Source organism: Neovison vison, chromosome 8 (genome assembly GCF_020171115.1).
Source record: "Neovison vison isolate M4711 chromosome 8, ASM_NN_V1, whole genome shotgun sequence".
NCBI lineage: Eukaryota > Metazoa > Chordata > Mammalia > Carnivora > Mustelidae > Neogale > Neogale vison.
Genome location: NC_058098.1, coordinates 83,189,026 through 83,215,461, shown reverse-complemented (window position 1 = coordinate 83,215,461; position 26,436 = coordinate 83,189,026). Strand labels below are relative to the sequence as shown.

Here is a 26,436-nt window from a genome sequence, read left to right as displayed (position 1 = left end):
TCTTATAGTAAGTTCACAGTGATATTCAGACTAATATCTAGATTTCCCAAAACCTAGATTTGTGGCCTTGTTTTATTTATAACCCTCTAGGTAATTGTTATGTAAATGTAAATCTGATATTTTTCTTTAAATCACAAGGAAATAGAACAAACTGGTTTGCAATAGTTAATATACACAATATGAAGAAAAATACATTTTATATTAATTTTAATCCTGCAAAATGAGTTAAGTTTATCTCCAAAAAAGTGTCAACCAAGTTTAATATACTTTTATTTGTCCAGTAAAAGTAACTCCACAACCTATTAAAAATGAAATTTTAACTGAAGAACAATTTCTGTTCCTTTTCCATTAAAGAAAGCATAAGATAAAGGACAGCTGTGTTCAAGTAAATGTATAATTATGACATGACAGACTGAATCAAGTATCCAAATAAATGTTAAAACATAAAAATTTATAATCCTGTTATCTTTTCCTTTCTAAACTGATAAAATACAATCAGAAAAAAAATGTACATGAAACTTTTCTTATTGTAACTTGTGATTTATTGTTCTATTTCATCGAAAATGTTTTGGTTTCAGTTAGTAATTTCTGTAAAGTAGTACTTAAATGAGTTCCTAAAAACAGTATTAGAGCGGTGAACATTACATTTAATCTCATCCAAAACATTATACTAAAACTGTCATGATAAAAAAAGGCTATAAAATTTCTCTGCTTTTTTCCTTTTCCAGAATTTTAATAGAAAAGGAATTTTCAGACACAAATAGTTATCAGATAATGTATACTGCAATTTAGTGTACTTAGCTGAAAACCAAACAAAGAAAAGTGAAATTGTTTTTGTCTTTCATTCTGTGCTATACTCTTCTCCTTACACACCTTTAATAGTAGTCAAAATTCTATCCTAGAGATTCACCTTTTCTAACCTAAACAGAGCTGTCTCAACATTTCACCCTCACTTCATTTCTAGCAATCAATTTAGATGTCTCAACATCAAATTAAATAATCTGTTTTATTGAAAATTGTTTCAAGGGCAAAATTTCCATAAATTACTCTAACAACAACAAAAAAAGCAGAATCTGTAACTGCAGAACACAAATGTAAAATAATATACAAGAAACTTTATCTCAACTTTAAGACTAAATAATATCTGGGTGTTAAAAAATAGGCCTAAGATAAAGAAATTTTACTATTAAATAATTTTTTCTGCATGGGGGTCAATATTTATATTTTAAATTATACGTTACTTCTACTGTCCTTTCAAAATAGAGGTTCCCAAAAAGCCTTCAGTAAAATTCTATGCTGAGTATGTATTTGGTTCTTATATGCTTTTGTGTGAACTGTTCTAGAATTATTTATTTGATGAACATAAAGCCTATAAAAAGATGAAAATAATCAAAATCTTTATCAAATAATTCCACATTTTGAGCCATATCTGTAAATGTATTCTTGTATACCTGTATTCCTAATATTATTTTGTAGTATGATCACAGCAAGTATACGGATTTTCCAATTTTGTGGGGAAATACTCAGTGTACTGAAATTTAACTGCATTTAAAGTCATTATTAAACACAAAACAGGTCATATTGTATTATCATATGCTAAATGGCAATTCACCATTTTAATAATAGTCTCAGTAGTAAAAACTAAACCTAAAAGAAATGTGTATCCAATGTGACACATTTTCAAGGTTTAAAGAACAGCCTGACTATGGAATTTAAAAAGTAATTACACTACGGAAAAGCAGAAAATCCATGAAAAGATTTAAATCATTACTGCTAGAACTGATTACATTGTTATGTGCAAACTCAAAGGATTTGTGTCTTGGCTGGAGAAAAAGAAAGTAAATCTTTCATATATTCTGATTTATCCAGGATGAAAACTAGTCATATTGTAAAGGGATAAAAAGTTCTACGATCCTCAGAAGAAACTGAAATAATCTGTAAGAAAGATAAACTTCAGCCTTTTTACTAGCAGGAAAACTAGAAGGGCTAAATATCACTCTAGAACCATCTCCTTCAGAATACTTCAAGTGACCTTTTCAAGATAAATTTTTAAAAATACAGTAAAAGGTAACAGTACCAATTGTTGGTAGGTAAAAACACATTACTGTCTAAAGCAAACCCAAGACTGGAGATAACACAGATCAGAAAATTTTATTATTCAGTTTAAAGTTGTAAAAAAAAAAAAAAAAGTAGACTTTTGTCTGTTTTCATATTTATATATCACTCAATTTCTGAGGATTCCAAATCAATTAAGTTCTAACTTTAAAAAGCATTTAAGACCCTTACTATAGCAAACACTGTATTCTATAGTTCATCATCTTATTTTCAATAAAACATAGGATTTTAAATAAGATGAAAATGATAGCAGTCTCCATAATCTTAAAATCTAGGTGAAACAAATATCCTCATGGTCCAATAACTTCTAAAATGTAACCAGGTCATCAGACCAACACACTAGTGTACAGCTTTAATAATTTCTAGCAGCAAAACACCTGGAATAGCCATTAACAAATGTGTTCATTGGATTGTAGATTAATTTCTTTGTAAGAAGTAATTTTTAAAAAGTATAGTTCAACTGCAGGCAAACAGGAAAGATATCAAAGATCTTGTTTATCTCCACCTTTCCCAGTGGAATCAAGTGCAACTGGAACCTTATTAGTTTCAACAAAAACAGATTCAAAGGCAGCTTCCTGTTCATCCAAAGAATCAGCAGCCGTGGCTCCTTTAGTTAGTGTTGTGTTGTTAAAAGCTTGTTGCTGCTTGGAAATTTTGCTGGATTCCACTGCTTTTCTACCTCTTCTTTTACCAAGAATTTTGACATAATTAGCAGGTATAAGTCCTGTTGTTTGACCATCAAGACTAGCCAGAAGCCAACCACGTACTTTGGGTTGCTGTTCTGATGGAAGAAAAGACAGCCTTGTAATTATAACATACTTGGTGTCCAAAAAATATTGATAACAAAATATTAAGTAAAATCTGTGTTACACTTACATACTAAAATATATAAACAAACAATATATATATTCCAAATCAAATGATGAGTAGGCTTACCAGTTCTAGGATCCCTTCTTATAATTTACACTTTTTATTTTATACTTACCAAATATATTTTCAACCTCAAAGAACATGAATTTCTATCAGATGGTCCATTCATAGAGTAAGGAGATTCAGTTCTCCCAAAAGCTAAAACTAACATCAGTGTTTTCCATATTTTAAATTGAAATTTAAGAAATGAACTTCTCATTCCTTCTCAAAAGAAGTTAAGAGCAAGTATAGAAAATATGTACCTTTATACATGACAAATTTCTTTATATACTATATAAAATTCATTCTATTTGATGAAAAATTCTTTCTTTCTTACTTTTTTTTTTTTAAAAGTAGGCTCCATGTTGGCATGCAGTCCCTGTGGGGCTTGATCTCATGACTCTGAAATCAAGGCCTGAGCTGATATTAAGAGTTGGATGCTTAACCAAGCCAGTCAAGCGCCCTCCTGAGGAACAATTCAAGAAAGTGAATACTGCTGATTTTAATCCAAGATGGGCAAAGATAAAGACCTCAGTTATCTCTAGCCACATAACAAAAAGAGGTAAGGCAATACTCTAAGCTTAAAGAAGAAAAGGTTTTTTAGTATATTCAATTTTGTATCTTAGTACTTTCAAGATAGCCTGTATCTTTAAAAAGCTGTTTAATTTTCAGTTTTAATTCAACACTGTAAGTCAGGCACAATATGACATTTTTATGTTTAATACTTTACAATAGGGGGAAAAAAACATCTAAAATCAACCATGTGTGTGACTGATTTTGTTCTAAATGCTCAAACGTACTTTATGTGAGCAATGGAGAAAAGCAAAGAAGCAAAACCACAGGGTTAAGCAGCATCATTAGTGGATGAATAATTTGAGATATAAAATTTTCCTTAAAAAGTATAATGTAATTAAAAGAAACCACACTTGAACTTTTTAATATTTTATTTAGATTAGTTAAAACTAATTATTTGAAAGTGCTATTTTCACTAGAAAAAAACATGAATATAATACTTAGAAGCCTAGATTTTGTGTCTGAAGGATGTGGCAGAAATTTAGCAAATTTGACCGATATTTTTCAATTATTTATATAATAATCAAATAATGTGAACGTTCACAATATTTTTTCCCTATATAAAGAATGACTAAAACTAATTAAAGGCTCAAGTTTCCATTAATAGATCACATAGTTAGTCACAAATATAGGTTCTGAAGTAGGACAAACCTAGGTTCATAGTCTAGCTCCATCACATCTCAGCTTTGTGATTCTAGACAATTTAGTCATTCTGAGTTTTCTCCTAAGTAAAATAGGAACAGTATAATAAGAGTACCCACATCATATCATTATTATAAGGGTTAAATGCAATTATAGTGCCTTGTACTATAAGGACAGCTGTTATTGTCACTAGTATCTTTACCAACAAAATGTTACTTTCCTAGCAAACCTCAATCCCTACAAACACACAAAAATCTTTTCTTTTTCCCCCCAAATCCATTAAAAATTCTGATCATCATTCCTGGGGAAAGCTAAAGGGAAAAGGCCATTTTGTCTGGAGCCATTAAAAACTATTAGTGACCTGGTCTAAAAATAAACCTGAGATGTATATAAATTTTTTGCTGAGGTTCTTTAATACTTCATGAGAGTAATTCCTAGAATATTCATGTTGGAGTTTCTGAAGTAAACACTATTCAAATAAAAAAGAAAGCAATACCAGTCTGAGCAATCAAAGACTGACGGGGATACTTACATGACACTGGATAATTTCTTTGGGTTGTTAGATTTATTACATATAGTGCTTACGTTATGTCTTTGTGTGGGAATTATCAGAATCTGAATTCAAGTTTTGAGTTTAGAAGAGATTATATGAACAAAATCTTTCCTCATCTCAGTGAATTATTATTGGAACAAACCTGTTGGGCATTCCCCACCCCCACACCCCCAGGTTTGGAAGTTCTAAACTGACATGAAAGAGAAATCCTAGCAACTACTTCTGAGTTAACTAACAATGACCAAGATTCTTTGTTACAGTTTTTAATACTCTATTTACAAATTAAAAAAATTCATGGATAATTCCAATTTATTCACGTTTTATTACCTTTCAGAGCTAAGTTTAGCATATCACCAGCACGGAAGGAAATCTCTTCTTCAGATACAGCAGCAAAATCGTATTCTGCTCTAGCAACTACATGGTCATCCTCACCACTTGCCCAGTTCGTATTATCTACAAACCAAATTAAGAATTAAGATTAAGGGTTAGGGTTTACAGTTCACTATGGTTTATAAACTGCATAAATTTATTTGCCAAGAGAAAAGTACCCCCCAAAGTAAATTCTATAATTAACACCATATAAGATCCAGCAATATGTTCACTAGAATATCTATTATGAACTTTCTCTTTTTCTTCAAGCCAAAATTACAATTACCTGTGTATTGTCTTAGCCATTTCCCTACCAATAAGTATTAGAAAGATAAGGGAGAAAAAAACAAAACAAAACAAAAACCAAAAAAAGAAAGGTAAGGGAATTATGTCCTCTGTATCTTTGCATCCTCTACAGCATTAAGTTCAGTACCTTGTAAACAGTAGTCAGGCAATGTGTACCATTACATTAAGCGAACAATACATAAATCAATAAGCCTGTTTTTGCTATGTATTTGTTTTCCAGTTTTCAAGTTCTTAACTGAAAATATAACTGGATCAAAATATTAAATACAAATGAATATGAAGAATGCTAACTTAAATTCATTCTTGAAATTTGAGACTGTTAAAAGGTTTTTGAGTCCATTCTCCTACTCTTACCTGTTATTTCATCATTATGAGTAGACAGCAGTTTCCAGATGAGGTAAGGACCACCAAGGATAACAGCAAAGAACAAGAATATTGGCCAAGATTTTGCTGAGTTAGCTGCTCTGTCCTCAGTACCAAGGCAAGCCACAGTTCCTTCACTTTCTGCCCATAAGTCCTCATTCTCAGAGCCTCTTCTTAAACCTATCATCCACTGCAATCGTCTGTAAAGATACCTTATAGTCCTAACTAACGCAAAAGCTGAAAAAACCTTTGTGAAATGTATTTTTAATCGGGAAAAGTGATTTGCTACATCCAATACAGCCCTGAAACTGTTATAGACAGCTGAAAAGGTAGCATCCATCATCATACTGACGGAGGCAAATGCATGCACAATACTTTCAATGGACTGAAATGCACCTCTGCTGCTTTCTTCAGCTTGCTGAACAAATCTACTAGGTGGCAGATCATCTACACGAAGGCGGTTATAGCCCAACCCATTATATCCATAACTATAAGGGCTATAGCTTCCATAAAATGAATTTCCATAGGCACCATATCCTGAAGAAAATGAACTATAAGCAGGTCTGAAAGTATTCACATTGCTGCTTCCTGTCTGCTGTGATGGCCTTGGAAGAATAGGTGGGGGCACTCTGGTAAGCGTAGGTTGTCCAGGTCTTGTCAATAAAGTAGGACCCAAATCAGCAGATCTAAAACCAGATAAAGATTCAAAATAGCAACTTAAGCACATAATAAATTCAATTAAAAGTAACTATTAAATACTTCTTACAGATCCAGTGTTAACAACAGATCTACTGAAGATGTGTAAGAATAAGAAACAGTCATTGATATCCACAAGCTTAGAATCTCAGTCTTAAAACAAAATGAAGAAGTAAAACAGCTGACTAAACTTTGCTATTTTCTTGTTTACTTATGCCGGCATCATTAGAAGTATTCTTAATCTATTTTCTCAGAGTTGGGTACAACCATGTATCTGTCTATCCTTGCACCTAAATGTCATTATCTTAATTACTATAGTTTTATAACAGTTTTATAGTCTTAGTATCCAATAAAGCAAGTCCTCCTACAATGTTCTTCAACTTCAAGAATGCTTTGGGTGTTTGACCCTTTAAATTTCTACACACATTTTAGTATCAGAGCTTGAAGTTCTACACCTTCTCCCCCACAAAACCCTATTGAGACTGTGTGGGATTACACTGATTCTGTAGGTTAATTTGAGATAAACCACATCAAGTGAGTTTCAACTCACATTTATTAGGTCTCTGAAAGGTTTTTCTCAATAATGGTTTTTAAAGATAACTTTATTGAGTCTCCATAATGTTTTATATAGTTTCCATGTGGCAGGTTTTCTCTAAATTTATTCATACATACTTGATATTTTTGATGCTACTGTAAATGGTGTCTTCTAAATTTCATTTTGATACTATTACATAGAAATAATGCATTAAAAAAATATAGTCCTTGTATCCAGGAATCTTGTTTTTTCTTCTATTGGATTTTCAAAAATCTTTTTTTTTTAAGATTATTTATTTATTTATTTGACAGAGAGAGAGAGAGAGAGAGAGAGAGATCACAAGTAAGTAGAGAGGCAGGCAGAGAGAGAGAGGGAAGCAGGCTCCCTGCTGAGCAGAGAGCTCGATATGGGACTCCATCCCAGGACCCTGAGATCATGACCTGAGCCGAAGGCAGCAGCTTAACCCACTGAGCCACACAGGCGCCCGGATTTTCAAAAATCTTAAGGATTTCCAATCCTTTTTATGTGAATAACGGTAGGTTTATTTCTTCTTTTTTCAATTCTTACAGCTCTGATTAAGCTATTATACCTCAGACATGTTATACAATCTTGAATAGAAGTGATAACAGTCTCTTTCCTGATCTCAAAGGGAAAGGTCTCAACCTGTCACCATTGATTATTATGTTTGCTACAGGGCTGCTGTAAACTTAGTAGTTCCTTTTCCATTTCTATTTGCTGAGTTTTTAGCATGAATGAACACCCAATTTTATCAAGTGATTTCTCAGCATCCATCAAGATTATGATTTTAATTATGAATTCAATTTCTTGAATGCTATTTAAAATAAGGTCTGTGGACCATTGCTAATTTATAAGTCATATCTTCCCATCTATAATGAGTAAAGTACAACAAATGAGACTGTTTAAGTTATCTGACTTTGCTATATTTTTACTGTATTTTATAAATGTATTGGTGGGGCACCTGGGTGGCTCAGTCATTGAGCATCTGCCTTCAGCTCAGGTCATGATCCCAGGGTCCTGGGATTGAGCCCCATATGGGGCTCCCTGCTCAGCAGGAAGCCTACCTCTCCTTCTTCCACTCCCCCTGCTTGTGCTCCCTCTCTTGCTATGTCTCTGTCAAATAAATAAAATCTTAAAAAAAAAAAAGTATTGGTAATCGGAAGTATTTTGAGAAGAACTGCTATCAGACTATCTTCTCTATTTGTAAATTATACCTTGCCTCATCCCCTCAATTTCTTCCCTTCCTTTCTGTAATTTCTGTACTTTGTCTCTTTGTGCAAAAATATGTTGGATATTTTCTTCTTATCCTTCAGGTCACTGCTATTCAAGGGCCATTCTACCACAAAATAAATATCTTGTACCATAATGTAAATCAATGTATTCTTAATGCCAATTAAACTAAACAGTATGCTCAGTGTCAAATGTTGCTGTCTTTACATCCTGGCCTAAGTTTCATTATTTTGTGGACTGCTATTATACAGTTTGAAAAACAACAGCTGGTCCATACTCTCGCAGACACACTTAAGAACACTGTTCAAAGTCACTAATTCTCTCTGCAGCAATGCCTAATCTGTGGTTAAACCCAATGATTCTTAATTTTGGCTACTGTATTTTTTATTCTAGATATTCCTTTTCCTTTTAATAGTTTCCAAACATCTGCCAAAATTCCTTATGTTTCCTTCTATTGATCGCCTTCAACATATTAAAAACAATGTTAACTTAAAGTCTCTTTGGTAACTCCATTTTCTGGAGCCCCTATGAATCTGTTTTTTATCTGTTGTTATACTTGATTTCCGTTTCTGTTATCTAATGTCTTTCTGGGTCCTGTTATTTGGTTTTGCTTATGTATCAGATATACACAAAGAACTGTAGCAGTAATTTGAGCCTCTGGATTATGCTCTCTTCCTCCAGATATATTTCATTCTGGATACTGGTTTCTTAATTATCCTCTCGTTTACTTTGGGCAGGCTGTTAAGGCTATTATCAATTCATGATATCCTTAATCTAATTTTGGGAATGGAGAAGATTTGAAGCTGGGCTTATATTCCTGTTAAGGGCCTGTTTGCTTCTTTTATACCCTCATATCTAGATGTATCTTTTCAGGGTGATAACTCAAGGTGTGGGTAATTGATCAGCACCTCTAGACCACTAGACTCTAACCATGCTCCAAAAGTCTGTCAAAAGTACTCTTCAACTAGTTTCTCATCATCCAAACTGCTTCTTTTGGAATCATCAGCAGCTTCTATGTGAATCCACTCTCACTTTTGTGGACTTCCATCTTTCTCTAGATCTGGGCTCCACAAATCTTTATCTTCTTATTTGTTCTATAATGCATTCAAGCATATGTTTTTAAGCCAATGTTTTTATATTCTGCTTAGCTTTTCCATTTGTCCTCAACAGGGTTTTTCCCCCCCCTTAAATTAATGCTTCTGCCATCATCAGAAGTCCTTCCCATAATTCTCTGTCCATCATTATACAGTATCTTACATTCCTATACATGTCTGCCTCTTCTACCAATGAGCTCCTCACAGGTACATGAGTTACTCTTGTTTCACCATCACCTACTACAGTGCTTAGTATATTACAGGTACTGACACAAACACTATGCTGAAGCCTCTCTTTAGTGAATATTTAAAACACATGTATCACCTAGAGTATTAATACAGATTTTTTCTTTATATTTCCTTGTTATTTTATAAATTTCAATGAATATGATAGTTTAAAAATTATAATTAAATGTAAATATGTAATAAGAAAAAAAAGAAAGTTTTCCTCTTACTCTTCTCTGATTTGAATGCTGCCTATTTCTGGCATACACAAGTATAATCAGTGTCCACATATGGTCTGGCTTTCTGTTCTTTCTGAAAGAACAACTAAGCAGGCCTATGACTTTGAATAACAAAAGATGTATATAAGTGCTAAATGTGCCAAAAGTCTCCCAACCCAACTTCGTATTTTGAAAAATTTCAAACACAAAAAGAGTTGAAAGTACAATGGATACCAATATTCCTTCTCTCTAGATTCAATAACCGCTGTTGTTTTGCTGTGTTTGTTTTCTTTCTCTCACTCTCTAGTCTTTTTAAAAGTTCTTGAACCAGGGGCTCTTGGGTGGCTCAGTCAGTTAAGTGTTGCCTTCAGCTTAGGTCATTATCCCAGGGTCCTGGGATGTAACCGCTTCATAGGGCTCTCTGCTCAGTGGGGAGCCCATTTTTCCTTCTCCCTTGCCCCACAATCATGCTCATGAACATGTATGCTCTCTCTCAAATAAATAAAATCTTAAAAAAAAATTCCTGAACCACTGAAAGTAACTTGTAGACTTGATACCCTTTTTATTTTTTTAAAAGATTTTATTTATTTGTCAGAGAGAGAGAGAGAGAGGGAGAGCACAAGCAGGGAGAGCAGCAAGCAGAGGGGAGTAGCAGGCTCCCCGCTGAGCAGGGAGCCCCACAAGAGACTTGATTGCAGGACCCTGGGATCATGACCTGGGCCTAAGACAGATGTTTAACCGACTATGCCATCCAGGCATCCCTAAACTTGATATATTACTACTAAATACCTCAGCATGTATTTTCTAAGAACACAGATATTTCATACAAAACCATACCATTTTCCCATTTCTAAAAATTAACAATTTCATCATTATCCAATTGATATTCAACAGATAACAATTACTTTCAATTGTCTTTAAACATTTGAACAGACAACAGATAACAAATACCATCAACTGTCTTTAAACAGCTTTAATGAGATAAAATTCATATACCATGAACTCAGCTATTTAAAGTATAAAGAGCTATTTGAAGCATAAAATTCAATGAGCTTTTTGTATATTCACAGAGATGTACAACCATCAACCTACATAATTCCAGAACACTTTCATCATCTCACAAAGAAATCCTTTATCCATTAGCAATCACTACCTATTTCCTGCTCTAGTCCTAATACTAGGTAAAAACTGATCTAATTTCTGTGTCTATGGATTTGTCTATTCTAGATATCTCATGTATCGTCAATTCTTCTTATTTTTAATAGTCATTCTGTAAAGTTGCTGTGAACACTGAATTAGCAAATATGGAATCATTGTTCCTGGGGGAAACAATGTACTTCAGCATTATGGTTAGGGGCCATTTTAAAACAGCAAAATTACCAAAATATGAAAAATGTGGCCTCCATCAAATTGTGAAAAGGACACCTGTTTATAGCATAAAGCAGAAACAAAAACCCCAAGTCTCAGGAAGCCTAGGTGGCTCAGTCAGTTAAGCATCTGCCTTTGGCTCAGGTCACAATCCCAGTGTCCTGGGATCAAGTCCCACATCCGCTTCCTTGTTCAGTGGGGTGGCTCCTTCTCTTCCTTTTACCTGCTGCCCTCCCACTTGTACACTTTCTCTCTCTCTCTCTGACAAATAAATATATTAAAAAAAAGAAGTGACAGGGTTGCTTTGTTCAACCTCAGCTGAGAGATGACTCAGATCTTTTGCCACTCTATGCATGTCTGTGAGTGATCATGAAAGTGCCCGAAGTATTAATTTTGGGGTTATAATAAATTTTAGTGAGAAAATCTGCAAATGCATCATCTGCAAATAATGAGAATCTAATGTAAATGAATCATACCAATATGTAGTATTTCGTGATTGGCTACTTTCACCTTATATAATGTTTTGAAGGTTCATCCATTTTGCAGCATTTATCAGTACTTCACTCCTTTTTATTGCTGAATTATGTTTATCCATCCATCAGTTGACGGACATTTGCATTGTGTCTACTTTTTGGCTATTATGACTGTTATTATGAACATTTATATACAAATTTTTATGTGGACATATGTTTTTGTTATCTCTTGGGTATATATACCTAGGTATGGAATTGCTGGATTATACAGTAACTATGCTTCTCCTTCTGTGGAATCGCCAGATTGTTTTCCAAAGCAACTGGGCCATTTTATATTCCTGCCAGCAGTGTATGAGTGTTCCAATTTCTTCACATCTTTGCCAGCACTTGTTATTATTCATCTTTTTCACTTCAGCCATCCTAGAGGGCATAAAGTAGTATCTCACTGTGGTTTTGTTTTTCATTTCCCTAACAGTTAATGATGTTGAGTATCTTTTCATGGGCTTATTGGCCACTTTTAGCTCTTCTCTGGAGCAATGTCTATTCAGAGATATTGACCATTTGAAAAATCAGGTTATTTGCTTTTTTATCATTGAGTTGTAAGAGTCAAATGTCTTTTAGGTTATTGTGGTTTTCTTTGAACAAAAGTTCAATTAAGGTTCACACACTGTATTTGGTTGTTTCCTCATCTCTTCTAAATTAGAATCATCCTGCTTCTTTTAAATGTCCTTGACTTTTTGAAGAGTAGAGCCCATTTTATTCATTTTTTAAAATTTTTATTTATTTGACAGAGAGAGAGAGAGTGAGAATGTGCACACACAAGAAGGAGGAGCACCATGCAGTTGGAAGGAGAGAAGTAGGCTTCCCGCTGAGCAGGGAGCCCAAAGTAGGGTTTGAGCAAGGTTTGAACTCTGGGATCATGACCTGAGCTGAAGGCAGATGCTTAACTGACTGAGCTATCCAGGCACCCTGAGTCAATTTTGTTTGAGAATATCTTACATTTCTTGATCTGTGTTTCCCCAAAATGTTGTTTGTTTTTTTTGGGAGGGGAGTTCATGTGCGGAGAGAGGCAGACGGAAAAAATCTCAAACAGACTCCCCGCCCAACACAGAGCTCAACTTCATCACCCTGAGATTATGACCTGAGCTGAAATCAAGATCTGGATGCTTAAGTGACTAAACCATGCAGGAGACCCCAAAATGTTGTTTAAAAATATCTCTGTCCTCTACATTTCCAGTTAAATTAAACACTGCATCTAAAGGTTTAATTAGAATCAGGTTAACATTTTTGGCAAGAATAATTCATAGGTTTTGTTTATTTCATATTGTATCACATCACAAAAAGTGGAACCGAACTTCAAAAAGAGTTTAAAGAAAAGATTAAGAAATAATTTAAGAAATAGTGACTAAGAAATAGTGTAGTATTTTCTAGTTTTCATAAAGCAGCTCTGCTCTAAAGTAGGGGCAATAACAGATAAAACAAAAATAATAAATAGGCATATCTAGATTTATGAAATAGAAACTAAACAGAAATATAAAGATGATTATAGGGTTGAAGCTATGGGCCTACTCAATTCTGGGTCTGAAATCAGGCAGTGACAGCCAGGACATAGGTTTCTAGGAAATAGCAAGAACTAACAGTGCTCCACTCAAACAGAACTAGTTTGGGGCACCCGGGTGGCTTAGTCAGTTAAGCATCTGCCTTCGCCTTAGGTCATAATCCCAGGATCCTGTGACTGAGCCCTTGTATCGGGCTTCTTGCTCAGCAGGAAACCTGCTTCTCCCTCTCCATCTGACTGTGCTCTCTCTCTGTCAAATAAATACAAATCTTAAAAAGAAAAAGAAACCTCACTGGTTCTCTTAAAAACAAACAAACAAAACACCAAACCAAACCAAACCAAACAAAAACAAATGGAACTAGTTCATTCCTTGAAGCTGTGGGTTGGAATGCAATACCTTGGCTTCTAAAAAGCAATTATAACAATTGCTAACAATAGTTTAAGATTTTTAGAAAGTTACAGAACTATGAAGGGTAAGACTCTCATTAACGTCTCAAGTGCAGGAAATGAAACAAGTTAACAACTGACTCAGTAATTTGATCATTGATATCCTTAATCTAAGCTACCTTTTTTATACTTGTTCTTACATGGAAGGGTGGAGAGACAACAGGAAACCTACTAGACAGAAAGAGGTAATGAAGAAGGGAAGGGAAGCAACTCAAAAACTCAAAAAGGAAAAAGAACCTATTCAAAACAAACATATCAAGAAGACACACAAAGAAGAAATAAAAACACTAAAAAGGAACCAAACTAACAAAAATCAACAATTAGAATAAAAATTCAGCTTCTTTGGAAGATGGCTGAGTAGGGGACTCTTAGTTTCATTTAGTCCATGAAATTTAGCTAGATAGATATCAAACTCAACCAGACATCTAAGAAAAGAATTGCTGCAATTCTACAAATAGAAAAGTGACCACTTTTTGCAAGGCAGCAGGTGAGGAGAAGTGAATCTGAGGTGATGTATTAGAATATAAAGTGTGGGGGAAGGGCACTCCCATAAGCTGGCTACGGGAAAGTGATAAGGATCAAAGTATAAAATTGGAACTTTTAGAAATATGCTCTGGTAGGGGATATCCCTGCCTTAAAAGGTGCTCAGGTGGCAAAGGAGGCGGAATCCTCGATGGGACAGTGTGGTCTCAGGATCCCTGGGGTCACAGAAAGAACAGGGGTGCCTGAGTGCAGCAGAGTTCCCAAGTGTTGTGAAACAATATTAGAATAATTGGGGTCCCAGAGGAAGAGAAAAGAGAGCAAGAGATAAACAGAGAGCCCAGAAGGTATATTTAAGCAAATTATAGTTGAGAACTTCCCCAGTCTGGGGAAGGAAAGAGGCACTTGAGTCCAGGAGGCAAAGAGAACCTCCATCAAAAATCAATAAAAATAGGTCAACACCTTGACATATAATAGTGAAGTTTGCAAATTTCAAAGACAAAGAGAAAATCTTGAAAGCAGATTGGGACAAAAGGTCATCAACCTATAGAGGCAGAAAGATAAGGCTGGCAGCAGACCTATCCACAGAGACCTGGCAGGCCAGAAAGGACTTGCATGATATATTCAGGGTGCTAAATGAGAAAAATACGCAGCCAAGAATGCTTAATCCAGCGAAGCTATCATTCAGAACAGAGAGGTAAAGAGCTTATAGCACAAACAGAAACTAAAAGAATTTGTGATCACTAAACCAGCCTGCAAGGAATATTAAAAAGGGATCCTTTAAGTGAAGAGAGAGCCCAAAAGTAACACAGACAATATACAGAAACAGTGACTTTACGGGTAATACAATGGCACAAAATTCATATCTTCCAATAGTTACTCTGAATGTAAATGGGCTAAATGCCCCAATCAAAAGACACAGGTATCAGACTGAACAAAAAAACAAGATCCATAGATATGTTGTCTACAAGAGACTGATTTCACACCCAAAGACACCTACAGATTGAAAGTGAGGTGGGGCAGGGGGATCGGCTGGGTGGCTCAGTTGGTTAAGAGGCTGCCTTTGCCTCTGGTTGTGATCTCGGGGTCCTGAGATTGAGCCCCACGTCGAGCTCCCTGCTCATTGGGGAGTATGCTTGTTACACTACCTCTGCTGCTCCCCAGCTTGTGCTCTCCCACTCACATAATCTCTCAAATAAATAAATAAAATCTTAAAAGAAAAGAAAAGAAGTGAGGGGGCAGAGAACCATTTATGATGATAATGGACACCAAAAGAAAGTTGGGGTAGCCATCCTTATGGATGGTTTAAAATTTTAAACCAAAGACTGTAATAAGAGATGAAGAAGGCCACTATGTCATAATTAAAGGGTCTATCCAACAAGAAGATCTAGCAATTATAAATATTTATGTCCCTAACATGGGAGCAGCCTGTCATTCAATTAACAAAATTAAAGAAACACATTGATAATAATACAACAATAGCAGGGGACTTTAACACCCCATTCACAACAATGGACAGATCTTCTAAGCAGAAGATCAACAAGGAAACAAGGGCTTTGAATGACAAAATGGGCCAGATGGACTTCAAAGATACATTCAGAGCATTCCATTCTAAAGCAACAGAATGGAACATTCTCCAGAACAGATCACATACTGGGTCACAAATCAGGTCTCAACTGGTACCAAAAGACAGGAATTATTACCTGCATATTTTCATACCACAATGCTTTTTAAAACTTGAATGGAGTTACAAGAGGGAATTTGGAAGGAAAACAAATGCATGGAAGTTAAAAACCATCTTTTTAAAGAACAAATGGGTCACCCAGGAAATTATAAGAATTTTAAAAATTCATGGAAACAAATGAAAATGAAAACACAACTGTTTAAAACCTGTGGGATACAGCAAAGGCAGTTCTAAGAGGGAAGTATATAGCATTATAAGCCTTTCTTAAGAAACAGAAAGGTTTCAAATAAACAACCTAACCCTACACCTAAAGGAACTGGAGAAAGAACACAAAAAAGCCTAACCCAAGCAGGAGAAGAGAATAAAGATTAGAGCAGAAATCAACGATATAGAAATAAAACCAAAACAAAACAAGAATAAAAATCAGGGAAACTAAGAACTGGCTCTTTGAAAGACTAAGATTGATAAACCCCTGGTTTATCAAAAAGAAAAAAGAGAAAGGACCCAAATTAATAAAGTCATGAATTGAAGGAGACATCACAACCAACACTGAAGAAATACAAACAATTATAAGAATCTATTATGAGCAATTATGCCAACAAAAGAGGCAATCTGGAAGAAATGGATACATTCCTAGAAACATATAAACTGCCAAAACTGAAACAGGAAGCAACAGAAAACCTGAACAGACCCATACCCAGCAAGGAAATTGAAGCAGTAATCAAAAGTCTCCCAACGAACAAGAGTCCAGGGCCAGAGAGCTTCCCAGGGGAATTCCACCAAACATTTAAAGAAGAATTAATACCTATTCTTCTGAAGCTGTTTCAAAAAATAGAAATGGAAGGAAAACTTCCAACTTGTTCTATGAGGCCAGCATTACCTTGATCCCAAAACCCGACAAAGATTCCACCAAAAAGGAGAATTGCAGAACAATATCCCTAAGGAACATGGATGCAAAAATTCTCACCAAGATACTAGCCAGTTGCATTCAACAATACATTAAAAGGATTTTCACCACGACCAAGTGGGATTTATTCCTGGGCTGCAGGGGTGGTTCAACATCTGCAAATCAGTGTGATATACCATGTTAATAAAAGAAAGGACAAGAACCATCTGATCCTCTCAATAAACTAAGAAAAGACATGGGACAAAATACAGCATCCTTTCTTGACTAAAACTCTCCACAGTGTAGGGATAGAGGGAACAATACTCCTATGTCATAAAAGTCATATATGAAAAATCCACAGCAAATATCATTTTCAACGGGGAAAATCTAAGAGCTTTTCCCCCTAAGCTCAGGAACACAAGAAGGATGTCTACTCTTGCCACTGTTGTTAAACATAGTACTAGAAGTCCTAGCCTCAGCAGTCAGACAACAAAAAGAAATAAAAGATGTCCGAATAGGCAAAGAAGTCAAACTCTCACTCTCTGCAAAGACATGATACTCTATGTGGAAAGACCACAAGACTCCACCCCAAAATTGCTAGGACTCATACAGGAATTCAGCAACGTGGCAGGATATAGAACCAATGCACAGAAATTAGTTGTATTTCTATACACTAACAATGAGACAGAAGAAAGAGAAGTTAAGGAATCGATCCCATTTATAATTGCACCAAAACCCAGAAGATACTGAGGAATAAACCCAGCCAAAGAGGTAAAGGATTTGCACTCTGAAAACTACAGAACACTCATGGAAGAAATTGAAGAAGACACAAAGAAACAGAAAAACATTCCATGCTCATGGGTTGGGAAAACAAATATTGTTAAAAGGTCTATGCTTCCCAGAGCAATCTACACATTCAATGCAATCGTTATCATAATACTATCAACATTTATCACAGAGCTGGAACAAAAATAATCCTAAAATTTGTATGGAACCAGAAAAGACCTCAAATAGCCAGAGGAATATTGAAAAGAAAACCAAAGGTGGAGGCATAACAATTTCAGATTTCAAATTCTATTACAATGCTGTAATCAACAAGAAAGTATGGTACTGGCCCCAAAACAGACACACAGATCAGTGGAATAGAAAAGGGAACCCAGAAATGGACTCTCAACTCTATGGTCAACTAATCTTTGACAAAGCAGGAAAGAATATCCAATGGAAAAAAGACAGTCTCTTCAACAAACAGTGTTCAGAAAATTGGACAGCCACATGCAGAAGAATGAAACTGGACCATTTTCTTACATTATGCACAAAAATAAACTCAAAATGATAGAAAGACCTAAATGTGAGATAGGAATTCATCAAAATCTTAGACAAGAACACAGATAGCAACCTTTGTAACCTTGGTTGCAGTAATTTCTGGCTAGACATATCTCCAGAGGCAAGGGAAACAAAGCCAAAAAGGAGTTATTGGGACTTCATTAAGATAAAAACTTTTTGCACAGCGAAGGACACAGTCAGCAAAACCAAAAGACATCCTACAGAATGGGAGAAGATACTTGCAAATATTTTTTTTTTCCCAATATACTTGCAAATATTTTATCAGACAAAGGGTCAGTACGCAGAATCCATAAAGAACTCACCAAATGCAACACCCAAAGACCAAGTAATCCAATCAAGAAATGGGCATAAGACTTGAACAGACATTTCTCCAAAGACAAACAGATAGCTAGCAGAAGCATGAAAAAATATTTAACATCACTCAGCATCGGGGAAACACAAATCAAAACCACAATGAGATACCACCCCACAATTAACAAGTCAGGACACAACACACATTGGTGAGGATGCAGAGAAAGAAAACCCTCTTACACTGCTGGTGGGAATGTAAGTGGTACAGACACTCTGGAAAATAATAGGGAGGTTCCTCAAAAAGTTGAAAATAGGGGCGCCTGGGTGGCTTAGGGATTAAAGCCTCTGCCTTTGGCTCAGGTCATGATCTCAGGGTCCTGGGATCGAGCCCTGCATTGGGCTCTCTGCTCAGCAGGTAGCCTGCTTCCCCCTCTCTCTGCCTGCCTCTCTGCCTACTTGTGATCACTGTCTGTCAAATAGATAAATAATAAAATCTTTTAAAAAGTTGGAAATAAAACTATCCTATGGCCCAGCAATTACACTACTAAGTGTTTACCCCAAGGATACAAATGCAGTGATCTGAAGGGGCACCTGCTCCCCAATGTTAATAGCAGCAATATCCACAATAGCAGCAATATCCACAATAGCCAAACTACGGAAAGAGTCCAGATGTCTATGAATAGATAAAGGAGAGGTAGTAAACACACATGCACACACACACCCAATGAAATATTACTCAGATATCAAAAAACGAAATCTTGCCATCTGCGAAGACATGGATGTAACTAGAGGATATTATGCTAAGAAAATTACTCAGTCAGAGAAAGCCAATTACCATATGATTTCACTCATATATGGAATTTAAGAAACGAAGCAGAAAAGCATAGAGGGAGGGAGGGAAAAATAAAACAAGAAGAAATCAGAGAGGGAGACAAACCATAAGAGACTCTTAAGCATAGGAAAAAAACCGAGGATTGCTGGAGGGGAGGGAGCTAGGAGATGGGGTAACTGGGTGATGGATATTAAAGAGGGCATGTGATGTAATGAGCACTGGGTGTTATGTAAGACTGATGAGTCACTGAATCCTACCTATGAAACTAATAAAACACTATATGTTAATTAATTGAATATCAATTTAAAAAAAGAATGAGAATTCATTCAAGGAAAAACAAATTTTATATAACAGCCAAACATTAAAATAGTCAAAGAGTTCAATGAAGCAATAACATCTATTAAATAGGAACTGAAATGAAATAAAAACATGTAAAGATGAAAAAATCCATTACAAATCTTAGACACGATGCTCATAGTCACAGGAATTGTCTTGCAACTACAAGGGAAGAAGAAAATTAGTTGTTGTACATAAAGGAACACAGTGGAAAATACAGAACTTGGGGAATTCCACTTCAAGTAATGGCATTCTAGGTAATCAGACTAATCCTCCCACTAAAAAAATATAACATTAGAAAGGCTAAAAAAATATAACATTACCTGTTTAAAACATGCAAGAACAAGGCATTGAGGAATTAAGAAGTTAATATCCAGGAGAAAGAAAACTCAGAGTCCATTTTGAAAAGTTTCTCAAGGCACAAGCATCAACCTGGAAGAGATGGTTGACAGGACAAGAAGCTATGCAGAGCTTTCAATAGACTCACTGTGCTCAGGAGACAAAAACGAGAGTTCAGAACCTGTAAAGATGAGGACCAATGTAAAAACCCACACTTCAGACTGGGACCTTAAAGGGTCATATACTAGGAATAAGGGAAAAATGGTATATAAGAAATAAGCTAGCCCTGGCAGGAATTAAAACCATAGCTTCAAACTGGCTCAATTCTTGAAGGCATTAAAATGATCTTAAACTGCTAGTGGGGAAAGGTGCCTGTCAAAGGTAAAACTCTCAAGACAGCCAGCATCCTAGGCCTCAAATTGCTTTAAATTATCTACATACAATGTCCAACTCTCACTGAAAAATATTTTGGCCTATGTGAACACTAAACTATATGTCAAAAAAAAAATAGGAAAACATCAGATAATACAAAGAGATCCATAAGGGTCCAGATAATGGAGTTACTAGGCAGAGACTTTTTAAAAAAACTATGACTAAGATATTAAAGAAAAAAAGACAAGATTGAGATTTTTTTTTAAAGCAGAGAATAGGAACTATAAAGCAGGACCAAATGGATATTCTAAAACTAAAAAATTAAGATTACTTAAACTATGAATTTAATGATTGGCTCAGTACCAGATTAGACACTATGAAAGACACTATGAAAGAAAAACATCAGTGACCCAGAAGAGAGCTCAGAAGAAAATACCCGTGACTATCAAAAGAATACACATAGAAAGGAGTTTAAGTTATGGTTTGTACAGTGAAATAAACAGCTTATAGGAAGCTGGGAGTCAAAGGGGTAAAAAGTTGATGGGCAGAAGCACTATTTGAAGAGACAATGGCTGAGACTCTCTAAAATTAATGAATGATATCAAGTCAGATGTAAGTATCTCTGTGACTCCCATCCCAAATAACACAATGAAACTGTTCACACTGAGGACCCAACAAAGTATAATTGCTGAAAACGAAAAGCAAAGAGAAAAATCTTTAAAACTGCCAAAGGAAAAAAGAGATTCCTTTCAGAGAAGCAAGAATAAGACATAAATGGTCCAAACTCTCAGAAAGCTTAAAGAAAACCACAAGGAAGCCAAGAAAAATGTAGGTCCCCTAAAGACAATGTTGAATTAGTAGACTCTAGACTCTCTAGACTTCCTATTAACTAAGCAAGAAAGTGGAGTAAGTCATACATTGGTACTTTAGCAGAAACTATTCCTGATACAATGTTTAATAGGACTCAGGGAAGAAGAGATGGGAAATAATAGGGCTTAAAAGATATAAGTAGTGAAAATTTTCCTACACTGAAGAAAGATTGAATTATTAGAGTAAATATTATAGGTACTGAGCATGAACAATGTAGGTACTAAGCAGGAGGAAAAAATATACATGTCTGTATATTCACACCTGACTAGGGCATAATAAAGTTGCAGGGAACCAAGGTATCAGGTAAAATCTTAAAGCCTACAACAGTCTACCTATAAAGGAATAAAAATTAGACTCAATAGAAAAATTTCTGTAGCTATACAGCCTGGATATAAAGCCAAAAAAGTAAAGTACAAAGAAAGAAAATTACAGGCTAATTTTATCTAGAAATATATATGCAAAGATCTTAAAATATTAGAACAGAAATCAACACTGTATTTTACAAAATAATCACAAGTAGTAAATTTCATCTAAAAATTTACTCATGATTCAACACTAGAAAGTTAACTGATGAAATAAACATTTTCAAATTTAAAAAATACATATGATTATCTCAATAAATGCATAAAAGTCATTTATAAAATTTAATACTCCATAATAAAAATATGAGCAAGGTAAGGAGACAGAGGTTCAAAAGGAAACCTATTAAAAACAAAAAAGCAAACATTATCCTTAACGGTGAGTTTTCAGAAGCAATCTGATGAAAGCCAGGAGCAATACAAGGATGCTGGTTATCTATGCTGGCTTATTTGTACATAGGACTGTCAGCATGAAACACAAGAGAACTTCAACTAAACCACTGGAACAAATTAAGTCTGACTTATCCTGGATATAAAAGATGGAAAAGTACTTCATGGAGATATTTATAAAACATTATTTAGGGCAAAAAAGGTTCAAATTCTCATGAAGTTCTAATAAAAATCCCAGTAAGTCTTTCTTATAAAGGGTAAATGTAACAAAGGCAATTCTGAAGAATAGCAATGTGTGGAGGCTATTGACATAGCAGGTATCAGAACTTACTAAAAAGACAGTGTGGGGGTGGCTGGGTAACTCAGTCAGTTAAGAGTCTGACTCCAATTTCAGTTCAAGTCATGATTTCAGGGTTGTTAGCAGTGGTCCCTCAGCATGGAGCCTGCTTGAGATTCTCTCCTCCCCCCTCTGTCCCTCCTTTTGCTTGTTCTAAAATAAATAAAATGATCTTAAAAAAAAAAAAAAAGACAGAGTGGTGCTAGCATATTAATAGAAAAACCAACAGAACAGATGGGAAAGTCCCCCAAACAGAACCACACATTTAGGAAAACTTAATAGGATGCAGACAGCATTATAAACTAGTACAGAATAGATAAATTAATGGTACTGGGATAGTTATCCCCATGGGGGGGGATTATAATCTCTATTTTGCACTGATTTTGTACAACAGAGTCAGTTCTAGGTAGATTAAAGATATTAATGTGAAATGCAGAATATATATTTTTTAAGATTTTATTTATTTGACAGAGATCACAAGTAGGCAGAGAGACAGGCAGAGAGAGAGGAAGGGAAGCAGGCTCCCTGCCGAGCAGAGAGCCCGATGCGGGGCTCAATCCCAGGACCCCGGGATCATGACCTGAGCCCAAGGCAGAGGCTTTAACTACTGAGCCACCCAGGCGCCCCAGAAAAGGTTTCTTAACCAAGACATAAAAAACACAAAGGATGAAAAATTTTTGCTATAAATTAGAAGTATCTATACAACAAAAGTGAACATGAATGTAAATAAAGTAGACAAGCCACAGACTGAAAGAAATTGAAAACATACAAACAAAAATATAATTAGTATGAACAAAGAACTCTTAACAAGTTGATAAGCAAACCTAAAGCCAATAAAGAAGTGGGCAAAAAATATCAACAGGAAAATTTCAAATGGCTAATTTAATATTCAAAAAGATGCTCAATCTTATTACTAACCAGAAGTGCGAATTAAAAATTAAATATAATTTCACATCCATTAGACTGACAAATATAGAACTAAAAAATAACATCTCCGTGTTAGAATGAATGTGAGAAACTGAAACAGCTAGTGAAAATGTAAAAACTGGTATATAACCACTTTGGGGAGCAATGCGGCAGTCGTTAGTACTTGAAATTAAGTGTACCTCCCACCAAGTAATTCCACTTCCATTAACACATTATTAGAAAATCCCTTGGAAATGTGGACAAGGAGAAAGGCACAAGAACGGTCACTGCAGGGGTGCCTGGGTGGCTTAGGTCATGATCTTGGGGTCCCGGAATCAGGCCCCATATTAGGCTCCCTGCTCTGCGGGGAGTCTGCTTCTCCCTCTCCCTCCCTTCCTCCACCCTGCTAATGCGTGCTCAGGCTCTCTCGCTCTCTCTCAAATAAATAAATAATCTTTTTTTTTTTTTAAGATTTTTTATTTGACAGAGAGAGAGAAATCACAAGTAGGCAGAGAGGCAGGCAGAGAGAGAGGAAGAAGCAGGCTCCCCGCTGAGCAGAGAGCCGATGCGGGACTCGATCCCATCACCCTGAGATCATGACCTGAGCCGAAGGCAGAGGCTTTAACCCTCTGAGCCACCCAGGTGCCCCTCAAATCTCAAATAATAATAAATAAATAATCTTAAAAAAAAAAAAAAGAATGGTCACTGCAGCAGTTTTTAATACATAATTAATACTTTAATACAACAGAATAGTTTGTTTTTATATAACAGAATATCCTACGGCAATTAGAATGAGCTACAGCTGTATGTATGAACAAGATAAATCTCCAATCAATAGTATGTAACGGAAAAACATTTTGCAAAATGATACATACTTTGAACATATTTATTTAAACTCTGAAAACACACTAAACACTATATATACATATATATAAAACACACAATTATAAGGTATAAAGGACCAAGGTATAAAGTATGAAAACATAACTGGGTACACTAAACAGCAAACAGGGACAGTAGTTACAGCAAGAAATAGTGGGAGGCTTAACTGTTTCTGTAATTTTAATTTTTTAAAAATATTTTATTTGGGGCGCCTGGGTGGCTCAGTGGGTTAAAGCCTCTGCCTTCAGCTCAGGTCATGATCCCTGGGTCCTGGGAAAGAGCCCTGCACTGAGCTCTCTGCTCAGCAGGGAGCCTGCTTCCCTTCCTCTCTCTATGCCTGCCTCTCTGCCTACTTGTGATCTCTGCCTGTCAAATAAATAAATAAATAAACCTTTAAAAAAAAAAAAAAAGATTTATTTGACAAAGAGCAGAGAGAGAAAGCGAGAGCAGGGTGAAGGGCAAAGGGAGAAGCAGACTCCCTGCTCAGCAGGGAGCCCAATGCAGGGCTCCATCCCTGAACTCTGGGATCACGACCTGGGCCCAAGGTAGACCCTAAACTGACTGAGCTACCCAGGTGCCCCAGGAAAAATTTTCTTAAAGCTAAGTGTGAATACACAAGTATTCACTCTTACACTCTACCAGTCTATGTGTTTAAAATTCACAATGAAAAAAAGTGGGAAAATGGTTAATTTTACACAAACAGAACTTTAACAAGATGCCAAAGTATAAAACCTGTCTTCCAAAGAATTGTCCAAAAATTAAAAAAAAAAAAATCAAATCTCGCATAAGAAAGGTAGCAGGAAGTGTCGCCCAGCTTAACAGTATAATTAAAGCTTTTATTTGTTATATATCTATCATTATTAAATTAAGTTGCTAATGTGTTCAAGCATCTTGATACTTAAATAAGGATTACAAGGTTTTAGAACATTGCAGAAATACTTTCCAGTATATTGGGGACTTTCTAAACCTACTATGGTAGGCGATCTGCCATTCGAATCTCATCTAAATTTCGATGTCCAGATCGACCCAACACGAAGCACACAAGCATGTGAAATTCTTCTCCTTCATTCTTTTACCCTTTTCCCCATTAAACACTCATTAAAAACAAAAAACACGCAGGCCTTAGAAAAGTGACACACTATTCTGCACACAAAGTCTATCCATAAGCCTTGGAGTTAACAACTCCCGCTTTAAAGTTGCTTCTCCAATCCAAAACATTGCTGAGTTATGCTGAAAAACAACGCAAAGTGTAGAGGCTTGGGTTCCAGTTGCGTAAAAGCGACCTTTTGGGCTTTCACCAACTTCTCGAGAGGTTGTCGAAAGCTCTGGGGAGACTTTGCTCCCTGTCCAGCCGATGCTGGGCAAATGCCAGCTATTCTCATCAGCGAAAAGACCAAAAGTCTAACGCTTTTAAGAGGGTCAAGCGGTTCTGTCTCGGTGTTCCGCTAATAGAAAGGAGGAGGAAGCCGCCCCCTTTCTCCCAAGCTCGGGGACCCAGTGAGGCTCCCAGGGACTCCATGGAGACTATCTGCACCGAGAACCTCGAGTCAGAAGCAGCTGTCTGACATCGAAATTCCCCACACTGGCGTCTCGTCCCTACCTTGAACCCCTCAACGTTGAGGGCTGGTTGAGAGGGGGAGGGGACACCGCAGCGCAACAACGGCCTCAACCGTCTCCTGCCAAGTCCCCTCTTCGGCCCACCAAACCCGCGGCCAGAAAAATCCCACACTCACTGGAAAGTGGGCCCAGGTCCTGGTCCTGGCCCGGCCCCAGGAATTCGGCGGGTCTCCCAGGGTTTCGGGGGAGGAGGTGGCTGGGAAGCCATCTCCTCCACCTCCGCTCGGCTCCCGGTTCGCGCTGGGACTCTCCGGGTCCGATAAACTAGCCCCTTGCGCGCCAGGCACAATGGGCAGAACACCGAGTCCTCCACCCCGCCCTCCCCGGCATTTAGGAGGTCGTTTGTAGTTCTTTGCCAGCCGGGACCTGAGGAAAGGAGGATGCCACTAATCCACCGGGGTGGGGAACACTCTTTTTATTTGCCTTAGCAAGAATTTCCACTCTAAACCTGAGGGTAAGGGTTCATCGATATTTCTGGCAGCGACTACCACGCCCTAGACGTCAGAGACCCACGGAGGCCTCTCTGGGACTGGTGGGGCTCTGGCCGGGAGTTCTTTCCCAAGCACTAATACCCCACCGTGGGTGGCAGTGGGATGTAGGCTTGTGGCGGCAGTTTTTCTGGTTTCCCCACAAACAAGAAGAGGAGAGAGTTCCCTCAGCCCTTGCGGGAGGGCCTGGTACTTTCGTTCTAAAGCTCTCGTTTCCTCGGGGAACAGAATTGCTACACGCAGTAGGTGCGTTGTCTTTAGTCTTCCCCGTTCCCTCTGGGGGGCCGGAAGGGGTTAAACCTCAGGCTCCGGCGTCGCGGGAGAAGGTGAG

At 36.6% G+C, this 26,436-nt stretch overlaps 2 protein-coding genes across 3 annotated transcripts in view; one reads left to right on the top strand and one right to left on the bottom strand.

Moving 5' to 3' along the window:
• Positions 1 to 253: 253 nt before the first annotated feature.
• On the bottom strand, positions 254 to 25,980 carry PEX13 (peroxisomal biogenesis factor 13). The gene is made up of 4 exons (XM_044264028.1): positions 25,734 to 25,980; positions 5,822 to 6,516; positions 5,120 to 5,245; positions 254 to 2,896 (listed from the first exon to the last, which is right to left on the bottom strand). The coding sequence occupies exons 1-4, from the start codon at positions 25,823 to 25,825 to the stop codon at positions 2,598 to 2,600; spliced, it is 1,212 nt and encodes a 403-aa protein (XP_044119963.1). The 5' UTR covers positions 25,826 to 25,980; the 3' UTR covers positions 254 to 2,597.
• Positions 25,981 to 26,133: 153 nt separating this feature from the next.
• Positions 26,134 to 26,436, top strand: part of PUS10 (pseudouridine synthase 10) — a 76,151-nt gene continuing 75,848 nt past the window's right edge. The window contains exon 1 of one of the 2 annotated variants that reach the window (XM_044264023.1): positions 26,134 to 26,351. The gene's annotated coding sequence lies outside the window, so the exon portion shown is untranslated. The other variant, XM_044264024.1, reaches the window with a different exon arrangement.